Source organism: Oculina patagonica, chromosome 1 (assembly GCF_052425735.1).
Source record: "Oculina patagonica isolate OP01 chromosome 1, crgOcupat, whole genome shotgun sequence".
In the NCBI taxonomy this organism is placed as follows: Eukaryota; Metazoa; Cnidaria; class Anthozoa; order Scleractinia; family Oculinidae; genus Oculina; species Oculina patagonica.
The window spans coordinates 37,147,171-37,163,423 of record NC_135758.1 but is presented as its reverse complement, the minus strand read 5'-3'; the positions used below and the strand labels follow the sequence as shown (position 1 = coordinate 37,163,423).

The 16,253-nt window shown below is 37.7% G+C and overlaps 1 protein-coding gene and 1 long non-coding RNA gene across 2 annotated transcripts; one reads left to right on the top strand and one right to left on the bottom strand.

The window, feature by feature from the left end:
- Positions 1-297: 297 nt before the first annotated feature.
- Positions 298-5,748, bottom strand: LOC144628265 (uncharacterized). The gene is made up of 2 exons (XM_078486337.1): positions 5,507-5,748; positions 298-1,800 (listed from the first exon to the last, which is right to left on the bottom strand). Exons 1-2 carry the CDS (start codon positions 5,571-5,573, stop codon positions 980-982), a joined length of 888 nt encoding a protein of 295 aa, XP_078342463.1. The 5' UTR covers positions 5,574-5,748; the 3' UTR covers positions 298-979.
- Positions 5,749-10,676: 4,928 nt separating this feature from the next.
- LOC144628531 (uncharacterized) lies at positions 10,677-14,389 on the top strand. The gene is made up of 2 exons (XR_013566262.1): positions 10,677-12,524; positions 14,002-14,389. It is a non-coding gene; the product is annotated as an uncharacterized LOC144628531 (long non-coding RNA).
- The last annotated feature ends 1,864 nt before the right edge of the window (positions 14,390-16,253 follow it).

The following is a 16,253-nucleotide window of genomic DNA, read 5'->3' as shown; positions in this document are numbered from 1 at the left end:
CTCGAGCAACGTTGTTTCGCTTTGTTAAAAAAAAATATTCCGTGAGTTAAACTTAACTTATGCCACAATATTTTTGGAAAATAAATTATTTGACATGAAATCAACACGGGTGTTCAAGAATTGGCTAATGATAAGTCACGTGACATTCATTTGTGGGACTCTGATGGTAAATGTTGCGAAAGATTTGACGTGGGAAAACGTCTTCCTCTCTTACGTCATGACATCGAACGAATATTGAGTGTGACTCATCATGTTCTCTCATTTCAGTGCTGATTTTTCTTTATTTTTTATCACGAAATTTTTTCTTAGCAGCAAATGTTTCCGGACTATAAGAGTGGCTCAACAACAGCACTGTTCTCGGCTGTTCACATTTCATAAGAGTGAAGCCACAACCTGCCACAGTTGTCCATTAATGTTTCTGGATAAAACAAACACATTTTAGATTTCTACTTTTATTAGTTATACAAGCTATTTGCAACACAATTCAGTTGCGTGCTTCTCCAAATAGTAAGGCGGTTCACAGATAAGCAAATATTTATTAGTAACTAGCTGTGTTGTCAGCGAATTAACAAATTATGTTTATTTTCCCGCCTCTGTACTTCTCAAGCCGAGATAATATTCACTATCGTCGCCATTAATTTTTTCAATGATCAAGTTTCAACAAGAGCAAAATTTGCTGTATTTTGTCATTATTTACTATAACTGATGCGACTGTTTCGTAATGTAAATTTATATCATGTATAACGTTCTTATCAGGCTGCGACCATGCACTGCAATCACAGTCACATGTTAGAGAATTCTCTGCATATTCTTGACATCCATATCCCAACTTGCAATGTTGTTGAGAAAATAAAGTGTAGTGTACAAATTAGGGCAAAAACAGCGCTATCGACATCCCAGTTGGAACCGGCGTAGTTTAAACGCTGTCGAGAGTTTCCAACGACTCGTGCTCCTATTTGAATCTGAGGAGAATTGTTAATTAGGCGACGCGGAAAGAAGCCGGTATCGTCGGATCAAAACAAAACTCTCCGTACGTTTTACTGTTGCTATGGCAACTGATCCGGTGAACATGGCTGTGCCTCCTTAAGTCCACTTTGCGGTAGAACGCTCTACTGCAGGTCTGACAGGCAAACGGTTTGAATCCCAGATGCTTGCGGCTGTGAGTAATGAGATTTGATGACTGGCTGAAGCACTTTCCACACTGGCGACACTTGTGAGGCTTCTCGCCTGTGTGCACGAGCATGTGTTTCTTCATGTCCGACTTCTGGTGAAATCTCTTGCCGCAGTAATCACACGAGAATGGCCTGATGTCGGCGTGGATCAGCATATGTGTGGACAGGGTCGAGGAGCGCTTGAAATGTTTGCCACAGGTCTTGCATTCAAATATCTTCACAGTAGAATGTGTCTTCCTGTGTTGCGCGAGGCTTACGTAATGACTGAATGTCTTTCCGCACGTGGCGCAACCGTATGGTCGGCTACCTGCGTGCGATCGCCTCACGTGCACCTCCAAACCGTGCGGCGTGCAAAATATTTTCTGACAGGTGTTGCACGTGAACGCCTCGTGACAGTCGGCTTGCGCATGCTGCAACTCGTTTTCACGCTGCGTTTTCATGGTCTCCTCAAAATGCACATCTTTGCAGTCGAATGTCATTTTCATGTCTTTTGTTGACGGGTTAAGTTCGGGAATGCTTTTTGAATTGGGTGCGTTTAAGGTTACTGAAGGACTTTGCTCTACTGGCAACCAATGTTTCTTTGACTCTTGAATAAGGAATGGAAAGTTGCTATCCTGAAGTTTTAATTCTGCGAAAACAAAATAAAAATAAGTTTGAATGTAGATATATGCACATAAGGAAGCATAAGAATCTCTTTTCAGTTTATTTATCAGTCACTTTCTTCTCGAGAAGCCAGCAGTAACAACAACAACAACAACAACAATAGCAACATCTTTATTTCAATCTATCTCTACAACTTAAAAGCCCACGAATAGACTCTGCTCGAGGGACACACACGAGTAGCAGGAGCTAATGCCTTTTGAGGTGTCTCCGAGTATTAAGATAGCAGGTTTCTCTAAAATATGGATGATTTTTTATTTCCATAGAAAAAGTAGAAAAGACAGCTACTAAAGAATAACTTTGATATGTCTGATTAGTGGCGAAATGTGAGCAATGGCAAAAACAGATAGCCGCCAGTTCCAGTTTCAAAACTCTAAAGATAAAAATTAAAGTTTACTTGATTCAATGCTGAACTTGATATAAAGCGCTAGCCATGCGTTTTTGCACTCCCTCACAGTTTTAATATCGTCTATTTTACACCATCTACAACTTTCAGGCATTTCTTTCATGTCAATTCAAATCATCGTTTTCAATTGGCTTTACACCATTTTGTATGACTCAGCAGCAAATACTGCAAACTTCCAATAATAGCTCTGGGCTAAAGGGCTTTTTATTTGACTTATTTTTTTGGGGTAATTTAAACGTTTATATTAGGCACTATTTTTCTTTCCTTCTTTGCATTACAACCTTACATCCGTAGGCGCTTTCCCAAAAACAAAAACTAAAACACCACAAAACAAAAACAAACGGCGGCAACAGCAAATACAAATACAAAAGAAAGATACTGAGAAGGACCGGGGAGAAATGCACTAGTTGAAACAAACATTTTAAAAAACACTGACACAGAAAGATCTTGAACGACAAAGCATGCGTTCAATGGAAATGTGGTCTGAACAAAACTTGCCTAACGTACAGAACTGCTCACTTGAAATGCACAAAGAAATTACTTATAAGCCCTTTTCTATAATGTTTTACTAAACGAGGCTGATGAACAATGATAGTGATTCTGAAGACAAAAGAGATTGCTCGCTTAGATTCTACTCGTTAATTCGAAAAGAACGTTTGGTGCGGAACAAATGACCACAATATGCCCATTCTGTATGGCCTCTTTTTTTCAAGGTGTTTCTTTTCTTTTCAACTTCTGACATCAACGGCAATTTGAAGACGTCATGCACTGACCACGGTAACTATTTAAGGAACCGAAGAGAACACGCTCACTGATTAAAAGAAATTGTTAAACTGCGTGTGACGCACAGAAACGATAAAAAAATATAAATTAATTTCAAGCTTGAAGAGCTGGTCACGTCAGTTCTTATGCATATGGGGCCTGCACTAAGAAATCTGCCTCATAACGCCTTGGACGAATGATTTGCAGCATAAATATCAAAATTTCTTATCTTGTGATAACGAAACATTCGCTCAAAAAGCTCAAAATTTTAAATTATTCAGCTAATTTCAGTTTCCCTTAGGCTACGAAGGGCTTGCATTTCCGAGCTTCCGATTGGAAAGTTGAATATAAAATGCTTTAACCAAGACGAATATTCGCCAAAGAAAGAAAAATAGCTCTATTTGTTATGCGCTCGCGAGAAAATTAAAAATTAGGAAACACGGATTGATAAGCCTTATCTACTGACAAAACGAAAGTGAAAGCTAGTAACAATTTTTTCTAAATAGATCTCAAAATTGACTGATTGTTCGAGTCAAACTCCGGAAAAATGAGTCTCACAAAAGGGAAGTTCCTATTCAAACTTGATGTGAACTTCACTTGAGTGTCACAGCTGAATCATTGTTGGTGCTCAGTTGTTTACCTAACGATGCCTCTTGTGCCAGTGTTTAGAAACAGTAAAAACATCGGCCAGACAGTTCTGCCACATCTTAGAAATACTCTTTCCGATTCGATTCTGACTTTTGTCGCCTCGCGAGCTAAACAATATTTACTTGCGGAACATAGCTTGTTTTGTAGATATAGTTTAAGCCCTTTGCGTTATAAGATGCAAAGAAAGTTGCTGGAATAGGAGTTACATAAGGTACAAATCATGAAATTTCGTTATCAGCAGTTTCAGTTTCTAATCATTTTGCCGTAGAAAAGACTGATCTAAAAAAAATTTCTCCCCCAAACAGATGATACAAAAGAAATAATTTACTGCAGAGAAAAAATTGTCTTGATCAGTGTTCTCGGCTCTCAGTTATTGCTAGACGAAAATAGTAGAAAAATCGTCGCCTTTTACTGCGAAGCATCACTGAGGTGACTTCCTCTGCAGGTCCGATAAGAACTTGCAATCTTCACAAAACAGGAACTGATTTCTGATTTTTATCCAGCGACTTAAGCAACTCACTTTTCTACCACTGATAAACGAAGTCAAGTATAGGTAGATGACAACGCCTTTAAAATGCGGTTTGATTCTTAACTCGTCTGAAATTGAAATTTATTAATGTAACAAGCACGTCTCGAAACCTCGTGCGCAATACTGATCGAGAAAGTGATAAAGCGAATTTGTGATTGAATAATTCTCGCTGACTGAATAGAGCAGGTGAAATCGAACGTATATGCTTCCTCTTTAATCACTGGCTATTTACTCAGTGAACTTAACTCATTATGTAGATTAACTTCATTGAAAAGTAAATTGAACGAAATCCAATCTTTAAATCAGCTATAAGGTGTCGTCTCTTTCTTGCCCAAGAAGGGCGAGGAAAAAATTGTTTACATGTACGGGGGATTAAATTCTATATAAAGCAAGTTCACATCATGTTAGCGGGTAAATATCGCCCTTATATTGCCCTCCCGCAGATTAAAATCTTCAATAGTACCGGAACGCTTCCTACCGCGCGAGGGCAAATACTAAATCAGAATGTCTTTTATGAAGCCAACTATTGTCCTACAAATAAGAGTCACTTTTCACCTTTCTTCCATGTTTTGTTTGCTTAAGCGCCGATTGAATAAGGAAAAATCTCATATCCGGACTTGATACAAATGAGCTTTTTGAGTACACGTTCAAAACTGTGATTTTGTAGGAAATCAAATTTCCAAAGGAAATCAAATTTCTTCAGTTCTCTCAGCCGGGTGTAAACCAAACAAAAGACAAATGCAAAGAAATACCAAAAGTTTATAAAGCAAAGCAATGAATTATTAAGTGTACTGAAAATAAAAAATGGAAATCATATATTTTTTTCTGATCGGTGTTTTTTTTGTAGTATTTTTTGGAGAAAATTGTCGTTTCTCTCTTAGGTGCATAGCTCGTAGGTATAATTGCCGGTCTAGAACGCAATTCATGAAAATTTCACACCGTGTAGAGTAAATTCAGGCTTTATTTTATAATAAAAATGTTTGAAGAAACTGTAAATAGATGGTACACAAGCTACTGTACAATTCGAAACGTAGCAACTAAAAATCAAAAGATTATCACTCTTTTTCGTTTTATTTTTCTCCTTTAAAATACCAGACTCTACACATTAAATAACTATTCTATCAAGCATTAAATATGCTCTTCAATGTAACGAATTAAAACTGCTTTTAGCCCGCCCCGAAACAAGGAAAAATACTGCGTTGCGTTTAATTTTAAAGTAGGCTTGCAAAATCAATAACGGAGAAAAGATTTTTTTCAGTCCTTAGCAAAATCAATGACAAAAAGATTAACTAACGTACGCGAGGGAGATAACAAAATCCATTTTCTAACCTTGAGGCGTGCTTTCAGTTACATCCGCGAATCCTTTTCGGACTCGAACCAGGAATGATTTTGGCATGATGAGATAAGACCAGAAAACCTTAGGGTACTGTTTGTCGGTTGATATTACCGTTCTGTGTTTCTTCTCGATCGTCTTCGTCCAAACTGCGGAACTTCTGGTTGCTCGATGTTGTGTTGACCTTGTAAGTGCTTGACGGAGTTTGAAGGCTGTTTCAAGCTGGCTATCAAATTTATTTCAATCAATCGGGGGGAACAAATGTTACAGTAATTACACATATCAGCTGCACGCCTCCTGGTTTTCTATACACAGGGTTGAGTTCACTGTCGCGTTCCCATTGGCTGTTCAATCACAGATTGTCCCGCGGTAATGAAGTCGTCGCAACTGATTTGTGACTTATTTGGTAAAGAGAGGAAATTGAACACGAACTTGATTAGAAAGATTAGCAACAAACTGAGCTCAATTGTGATTAAAATTTTCGTCGAGCAAACCTTTTTTAAACAAACGTCGTTTTGCAACCAGGCGATTTCGTTCGTAACAAGTTCGCGTGCTTGAGACTACTTCGGACAACGCTGTGCTTTATAATAAGTCGAATTTCCATGAAAAACATAAATACATTACTAAAGATATTCTTTTGACTTCAGAGTGTAATTTAAAAATTGAATTAAGGGTATGATTTTAATGAAACTTGTTAAATGGGGCTGAAGTGACTCACCCTTGCAGGTGAACTAAATATAATTATATTTCAATGTGAATCTTGGTTACGCTTTTAATTTCTTTGGTTTTGTTTTATTTCTTGTGGTATTAGAATGGTAGATATGAGTTGTTGAGAGGAGAGAACGAAGAAATGTTAATATTCCTCGATATATTTAGCTGTAATTCAGTTTTTCATAAAGTACGTAAGTTTATTTTACAGAAAACAAAAAGAAAAAAATTACAAAAAGGAAGGATTTAAATCCAATAGATTTTTAAACTTAAATACATCACGCTAAGTGAATAAAAGATTCGTAACACCTTTTTACTTCGGTACATTTAATTTATCTTCCAGCTTACATAAAAAAAGAAATTTAATTGTTTCATTAAAGCCATTAGTTTTATCAGCACTTTGAGAACGTGTCAGTTTATATCAGATAAAAATTGAGACGTTCAGCAAAGCAAGATAAATTTAATTCATAATTTCGATTTCGCGCGATTATGAACGAAGGCGCCGCGAGGGAGAGTCAATTAAAATGCTAGAATAATCAAATCTGCGAACACTGCTTTGTTAAAATAATGCTTGTGATAATAATCGCGGAGGATGTTTTTATGATCCGGCGCGTCACTCATTCAGACGAGTATTGATACAGGTAATGAATCTGTGAACAGAATTTCTGTGATATGAGCAAACACCAGTTCCCTTTTGTTCAGATTCGACTATTCGCATTAAATGAATACCGCGTGAAACAGTGATTAAGTGATTTATTTTTGCCTTTAAACTCTTGCTGAGTTAAATTAAAAAAATTATGTGACGGTTTTGAATGTGGCATTCATAAAAAAATTCCCTGCTATTTTAATTTGCTAACGATTAACTCCGCATGGCTATAAATCTCACGCAAGGCCGAAGTAAACAAGGCGCATGAAATGTCATCTTCTCGGCGTGAAATGAAAAAGAAATACATTACCGCTATGTAAGATTTTACCAACATTGGTAAATAAATACAGAGAATAAATGATAGTAAAGCCAGCTTTTGATTAATTATTAGTATAAAACCATTTTTAATAGAACTTGTTTTGTTTCATTTTTGATAAAATAATTTTAAGTACTTTATTATTATGTCATGCGAAAATGACCAAGGCATGACCATTTCGCATACTACACAAGTAAAAAAATATGTTCTAAAGTATTCCCAAAACCGGCGTCATATATGGGTTGAGTTTGCTGCTGGTTCTCGTCCATGCTTCGAGGGTTTTTCTCCGGGTTCTCTTCTGGTTTTCCTCCCACAAAAATCAACACTTCTTAATTCCAATTCGATCTGGAATCAGTGGGATCGCAAGAGCCACTATATGGAAGATGCCACTGTAAATTCCCATTTTTCAGTTGAATTTTTTTTATATTTGCGGAAGCTTGAAATCCTTATCCTTGAATTTTTAACATGGATAAACAACGAATTTCTCTTAATACATTGTCAAAATTGACGGGAATGAAGAAAATCACGAGGACACTTTCTTGGTTTTGGTCTTGGTGTGCCACTCGATCTGGAAAGTAATTTAAAAGAACTGCATGGCAAGTGATCAGTTAGGTAGTCGATTTATATGTTACTGAGCTCGAGAATCGAAGAGATAAAGCAGAATTCAGTTGGTATTGAATTTAAAGAATATTTTAAGCGAAATTGTCAATAATATGGAGTCAATATTGAATCATTGATTGAATCAATATCAAATCAAATTTGGATTATTGAAGGTTGCTTTCGCCTTGATAGAGAAAATGTACAATTTTATTACTTCGATCTGACTATTTTTATCTCTGTGAATTCCGCATCGTCAGCATTTTTTTATGCTCTAGAAAGAACATTTATAGATAGATCGATAATCTAGTGTTCATTACAATCAAAAATTTATTTTGGTTTACATTTTAAATAATTTATGTACGTCGCATTGCGCTCATGTCAAGATTTTGGTTTTCATTTTCAATTTCTATAACTGAGCTAGCTTTTTTTGTACATGCAGTGTTATTTCTGGCAAGTTATCTGGAGTTATTGTGCTTCCTATTACTCCATACATTCATTATGACTGCTTTTTAAGGCTAGAGGTGGGTTTTAATTGTAATTTTCATGGTTCTGTAAGGAACTTGTTGGAGGAGGGGCGCTTAATCGAGGAAAGAAGTGGAAAGATTTACCCAAAGCTTCTGTTCGATATGTAGACCATTTGTCTACTTTCCTTTTTACTGTTATGAAATTTTAGTAATGGATTTAAAATTGCAATGGCGAGTGTTAAGCAATGTTTCGAGCTGCAAGTGATCGCCTGAACTAAGACCCGATGAAACAAACATTTTGCTGATTGGATTTTTGCGCAAACCATCATAAAACAGGGAAAAAGAGTCGAATTTTCAAATAGTTGCCAATTGTTGCTATAATAAGAATCCCACGAATTTCCAACCAACACTCACAACCTCTGAATACCCACGCCTTGGATATTTTGTCACCTGCTGTCCCATTATTTGTAATCATATACTACTTATAAACCGAGAGTGAGGTCATTACAGGGGAATCTCAGACCGAGGCCTTGATGTATTGACCGAGCGATAGCGAGGTCAATACATCAAGGCCGAGGTCTGAGATTGCCCTGTAATGACCGAACGGACGAGGTTAATAAGTTATTTGTTATATGGCCTTTTAGCGCTATTCTAAAAATATCTAAAAAAAACACCGAGGTGAAACTCGCTCTCGCTCTCTGTGGCTCTCTTCGTCGTTCATACTAAAGAAGTATCGGTATGCTAATATTTTTCTTTCAGTTATTGAAAAGATAGTTACATTTTGTCGGTATTTATTGTCGTTTTCGCAATTGCACTAGTAGCTTTTTCTCACAACTTAAAAAACCGTCGAGCAGAGAAAATTTTTCATAATGCCCGGTCATTACAAGAAAAAAATGCCCGCTCAGCAGCCAATCAGAGCGCGCGTACTATTGTAGCCATATAATAAATTATCATTAATACCCTAGACTAACTTTAAACCATAGTGGTTCAAAGTCTGCGATTCATGCACTGGTAGACTTAAATTGGCGGCGCAAGGTTACAAATTCTGTCGCATTGCTTGACAGTCTGACTTAGATAAGGAGACAAACGGAAGTTTTAGAATAGTTACCACTAGTATATACTAAAACAGTGGATTGCGTTATTGGCGCGCTCTGATTGGCTACTAAAACTCTGGATATCCTTCGCTGTTCACCTCCGAGCACCTCGCGCGCGAAACTGTAATCGTTGACTGGAATAAATGAGTTAAAAATCATCCTTTTTGGGTTATTTTATCTCATTGTTTTAGAATATACTAAAACAACTATTCACCTCAAGCGGCGAGGTAAATATTCACCACTAGCCACCTCCACTTCGGTGAATAGTTGTTCATTGTTTTCATTATCCATTGTACGCTTCTAACTAATCAAATAATTATTTTCCATCTTTGCCTTCACTAGGGCAGTGCCGGAAAGCCACAAAAAACTGGCACTTGACTTTACTCGACGGCGAGATCAACGAAAGCTTCTCTTGAACTAAGTTCGTTACGGGCTGTGTTTGTCGCGTTCTAAAAGACGACGCCCCTTGCTCAGTTTCATTAATAACTAAACGACTGCTATTCCTTCCGTTTTCGCTGATGAAAATTCTTAAACGGCGATAACATATCAGGCACTTAATTCTAAATGCTTGGATCTGAGCTGACAATAAACAAAATGCTTCGTCCCGTGTTACATGCACGAGCTGGAGGCTACGTTGTGTAACGCTTTGTACTGACATAGTCTCTGCATTTTTGTTTGTGTTTAATTAGTTTTGCTTTTGGTAAGATTTTTGTTTCTGTTTGTCCCTTCTTTGTTTATGAGATTCCATGGAAGTTTATGATAATGGGTATGTGACAAAGGGAAATATAAAATAAAACGACGAACAAATTTAAATCACAAAATGTATATTTGCCCAGTCGATTTTCTCGATGGTCGAAATTATTCTGTGGTGGAGTGGGGAAAGGAAACAGAGCGTAAGGTGCACGCGGTGAGCAAAAGAGCGGGAAAAAGCGGAAATACCAAAGTGGCTTTCTATATTTTGCAATATAGAAAGGACAAAGGCTGGGAGTCATTTAGTAAAGGGCGGAACCTGGAGTACGAAATACGGGAAGAGGAAAAACCAGACCCCTGCATGCCCCCGTCCTAAGCAAATCACTGCAAAAAGTACCGTATTTTCTCGATTAAACGCCCCCGGCGTTTATTTCAAACTTGGCCCTATAGGGCCGGCGTTTATTTGAATTCAGGAGTTTTTTCAAGCCCTATGTTTCTAGGAAATGATTTTTATTCATTTTTTTTGACAGCTATATAATTAGACATTATTTTTAAAGCATATTCAACCTTTAATAATTGTCTAAGGGGTTTATTTTCAAATACAGCTTGGAGACCCGGCGTTTATTCGGAGCCCGGCGTTTAACCGAGAAAATACGGTAAACCTGCTGGAACCTTCTTCGACCCACAAGAAATTTAAAGGCAAGCTAAACGAAACATGGCTTAATACATGGTGACATAACAACAATTAATTATTTTGTCAGGGACAAACACACACCAACTTATCACGCAATCAATGTTAAAAGGAAGACAAAACATGACGCTCTGTTAAATTGCTCCTTTGGACACGTTTCAAAACGATCGAAAACGGTTTTACACTGAATATATTTTTTTCAGGTCTAAAGTCCACGGTTCAGTTGGATTTCAACGGTTTTGCGGTTTTGAGACTGTATGTAAAGAATTTATAAACGCGATACGCAAGAGGGTTGTGTTTAAAAACAACTTAATTGCCGCATCTTAACTTGCGATGACTACAAGATCGAGTTATATTAATTTCAAATACACATTCTTACACAATAAAGGGATTCCTAGTGACTGATTTATATAAACAAAGATGAAAATGTAATTGACAGACTGGATCAGAAAAATTAGCAGTGTGTAACAGACGTTAATGTTCGCGCAGAATATTTCAAATACCTAATAATTTTTTCCAGATTAATCTTTTCGCAAGTTACGTTTAACAGTCTTGTTTGTTTTTGTTTATTGTGGTTTCTGCATGCGAAAGGTGCAAAACATTTCTTTATTCTATTGTGTCATATAACTATTTTCCAGATGAATCATTTCGCAAATTTAGATAACGGTCTGTTTTGTTTGTTTTTTGTGGTTTATTCTCTTGAAGAGCATCCATGCGAAAAATAATGATTTTTCTTTATTCTACTGTAATTATACCTTACAGTTTTTTCGAGATGAATCTTTTCACAAGTATAGATAACGGACTTGTTTGATTTTTGTTTATTGTGGTTTATGGCAATGAAAAGCACTCACGCAAAAATTATCATTTTCCCGCCCCAGATTTTGAAATTAAACCCGAAATTAAAGAACAGTTTTCTCAGGGATGAGGTTTTCTCTCAGTGTGTGATGTTTTAACTGAGCTCTCTCGCTTGTGTGGGGAGAAAATAAACTTTATAAAGCTTGATGAAGGCGTTATACTTGTTTGATGAAGTATTGCGTGGCCACAGTTTGTATAATTATTTGTAGCTAGCTGATCGAATGTTCGCCGAGTCATTTTAATTGCTTCAAATGGTATGTTTTCAATGAGAAATTACTGAAGCAGAAACGTTTTAAAAAGTAGGATTGTCTTTCCGTTTGATAGCCACAGGGCATGAAACGGCTAAAACTTTATCGTTTGCTTTCACTTCTGTAGAGTTTTATTTCATTATTTTTTATTAACTTTTGCCGGATACACGTCTTCCTACGAGACGGAAATTTTACATATTTGTTTTAACCGGCGGTTTCTGACTTGAGCTCTTTATCTTAACGAGTTCTTTGGATTGAAAGAAGCCGAACAAAATATCCGATCGCGACTGATTTTAATTATGCCGACCTTTGGTTCCAACGGTCTCGAATCTACTTGAAAACCGCACTTAAATAGCACTCGAGCCCACCTCAGTCATCGACCGTTTAAGTGCATCCAAGTGCCTTAATATAAGACGCAAACAGACGCTACGACTCCCAAACGTTGTATTGCTATCCAGCAGAACGTACGAGGTACTTTAAAAGAAGGAGAACAGATATTAAATACGCCGGGGTGACTTCCATTATGAAGAAAATTCTTCTCCTCGCTTTCCTTGGCCTGTTCTTTGGTATTTGTCTTCGAGGTGTTGAAATGCGAAGGATGACACACTTGAAATGGAACTCGGACAGTTTGCCATTGCAGTGGAAAAGAAGAGAGTCTACCAACCGCCTCCGAAACAAGATACACGATGACGACTTTATAAGGTAGTTTACTTAAACGTTCTTCTTCAGAACTATATGTTTGGTTTAGAACGGTCTGCAGTTGAAATTAAACTTTTAACGTACAAGCGTCTACTTTGCCTTTAACGGTTTTATGCATCTAGTCACAAACATGGATTCTTGTTTTAGGCATTGTGACAAAAAAAACCTTTTTCTGGCCAAAATACGGAAAGGGTATGCTAGGATCAATCGTTTGATTGGAGTGGTGCCCTCGATATGGCCTGTACGGTGCTGATGTAGGGCCTGTAACTAACTACACTTAACTATACTGAAGTGTGTTTATTCGATGAAACCATAGTTACTCTGATAGACATGAAAAGCAATCCAAAAAAATAAGGTGAGAATTCACCCAATTAACAAAGTGTTTCTAGGGCAGGTTGAAGAGTTCGTTAATTGTTAGTGACGCATACTGAGCAAATCGAAAGGAAATAGAAGCTAATAGTGGCATGCACTACGCCACGTAAATTGATTCCTGTCTCTCCCTGTCCCTCCCTTCACCGTCACAATGCCGACGTCAATTATCTGTGCTGATCAATCAAAGCACTAGCTTTGTCTCGTTATTGCTTCGACAGTTAGACAAAAGTAGTTGACACATTGACTTTGCTCTGCTGTTTTTTATGGCAAATTTATTACTAGGTTTTAAATTTCATGTCTGTCTGCTTAAATACCCCCTCCCCCCATCCAATGTTGTAAAATTGTAGCAAAGGGCTCCCAAAAACAAACTACAACATTGATAGGGGGAAGGGGGGTTGGAAAAGTGGGGCGAAAGGATGAAATTAGTCTGAAATAACCGTGAATAAAATAGGACCTAAATTAATAATGTGTCAACACTTTTGTCAATGATTTTAGCTTTCCCAAATTAATCAACCAATCTTTTATTGCCCCCCAATAAACCTTGATAAAATTACACAGGAATGACGCTGTGGAAGGATTTTCCCCAACAATGTTTAGGGGCGTCCACCGCTGAGACCAACGTACTCCCTAAAAAAATAAATCAACTTTGTTTTACATGGGTGCGCATAACAGTCTTTCGACTGACAAACCTGTGGCCCTCAGATTCCCGATTGAATTGGAATTTAGAAGCGTTGGTTTTCCTGGAGGGAGAAAAACCGGAGAACCGGGAGAAAAACACTCGGAGCAGGGACGAGAACCAACAACAAACTTGACGCAGGATCCGGGAATCGAACCCGGGCTAGCGAGCGCTCTCACCACTGCGCCATTCCCGCTCTCTACTTTATCGGAATTAAAGATTGGACAGAACAGTCCTTTCCAGGCCTTAGCAGTGGCCCAACATTTCCCATTTCAGGGTCAGTTGGAGCGTTAAGGTCATAATGTTTAAACCCAACCTCACTACACTGAACTGGTATAATATGTGGGGCAATCTCTCTCACTTACCAAGTCCTTGCGGCAATGACAGATTAAGGGTCCAATACGCTTGCCTTTTTCCTTAATTTCTTCACAGTTATAAGCCCTCCAGCCTGGAAGAAGACGTAGACCAACAGTATGACGACACATGGCCGCCTAATTTTCCTCGTCCAGGAAAAAGAACGGTGCATCCAAAATGATAGTCAGACATAGAGATGACTGTGATCCTAAAAGAATCCTGATTGCTTTTAACATATAAAATGATGACAGCTTTGTAATTCAAATCATGGTATTTTTTCACGCCTTCTAAAGTTTTCGCTAAAGGATTGTATCTCGTTTATTTGACTGACTTTATTCCAGAACGTAAAGGCTTGTGCTTTAAATCGATTCGTTTCAGTTATAGTAACTCAGTGACTGTAAGACCTGTAAGTTTTGTGCCAGTAGGGAATTAAATGTAAATTCAATAAAAATCTTTCAAGCTACAACTGAGTTTGTAACTTGTTATTGTCGGTTCCAAAAACCAGCATAGCTACAACAGAGCCAAAATGGTGGGGCGTAGCATTGAGGGTTGAAAGTTTACAAAATTGTGTATTGACGGTAGACGTTGAAATGGACTAGTAACCAGGATAAAACATCTTAAAAAAGTTAAAGCGTTGTCTGATAACCGTATTTATACCATGCCATAGAAAATACAGCCAATCAGAATACAGGCAGGAAAGCCGTTGTATATTCGACGGTATTCAACCCAACCTTCCCATCGTGCGCTGCGATCTTATTCTCGATGAAATTTAGTGAGCGTATTTTCTATGGCATGGTATAAAATAGTTACACAACACTTTCTCGTGGTATACTATGGAATATCCCACTTGTCACTTGTATTTTCTTCGTATACACACTCGCCTAAAGGCTCGTGTGTATACCGAGAAAATACAAGTGACTCGTGGGATATTCCATAGTATACCACTCGAAAGCGTTGCATAACTAGTATTTATTCGATTAAGCACCCAACCTCGAATAAGCGCCCACCCTGTAGGTAGGAAAAGATAATAAGCGCCCAGCCTCGAATAAGCGCCCACCCCCAACCAACCCCCCCCCCCCCCAAAAAAAAAAAAGTGCATAAGAGGAGTATTGATTGTTATTTCTTCACTTGACGTTAGTGACAACGAGATAAAAATTGACTAAATACCTATTCTAAGAGACTTCCCCGAAGACGAAATTCTCCTAATATTTTACAGAAACTTTCAATGAACAGTCTAATTTCTGCTTTGGTACATCTTCACGTTTTGTTAGAGCGCTTTTCACTTGAGTGTCGAAAGTAAATTGCGTTTGCTTTGGTTTTGAATTGCTACGCTTAGTGATTGGCTTAAAAATTTCGCGCCACTTTCTCAGCCAATCAGGAGTAAAACCAAAACCAATCGTGACTCGCTCGCGCACGTTTTCCCGCGCTTCGTGCCAGCTACATGTATTTGCTTCGAGTTTCCATTGGTTCACTGGATTGTCTGTGTCCTTTGTGATTGGTTAGAGTGATTACTTTGGTTTTGGTTTTACGACATTGAAAACTGCTCTATTATTTATTGTTTTGTTGCAAAATAGACTTACTACTTGCTGAAAATTGTAAAAGTTTAATAAGCGCCCAGCCTCGAATAAGCGCCCACTCTCAAGGTCCAACATTTAATAAGCTGCCCAGGGCGCTTAATCGAATAAATACGGTATAAATAGTTTTCAAACATATGAGCTTTCGATTGTTACATTTTAGACTATCGGAAGGTTTACCCCCCCCCCCCCCGGTTTACGTCTTCATGGAAGAAATTCATTTTCTTTTTCTACATGTTCTTTGTGCGATGAACTAAGTATTAACTTGTTTTTGACACTCAGGAGACGCCTGAACTTTAAAGGGACTGTGTCACGGCTGAGATAAGTTTCTTTTGTTAAGTTTTGCCAAATACTCGCTATGAAACTAAATTTTTGCAAAGAACTGAATTACTTCTATGGATCTAAATGAACAACCATGGGTTCATTGCAACTAAATTTGTCTCCCGGGCGTTATAAATATAAGTTACAAGCAAACGAGATTAACTTTGAAAACTGTTAAGCCCAACAATATTTCAAATTAAAAACCCAAATCGCAATCCCTTTCAATCTTTTTTACTTGGCCATCCGTACCTTCTTTTGTTTTTGCAGTGTTTTTGAATGTCTCTTCAATGTTTTAAGGGGTTATTTTTATATTTTACCAGAAACCCTTCGGAGTTTTTGATTTTACCCAATTTGATGGTCATTTCCCATGCCTAAATTTGGCTAAAATCCGTGACACAGTCCCTTTAAGACTATATTTAAAACTAAACGACCTTT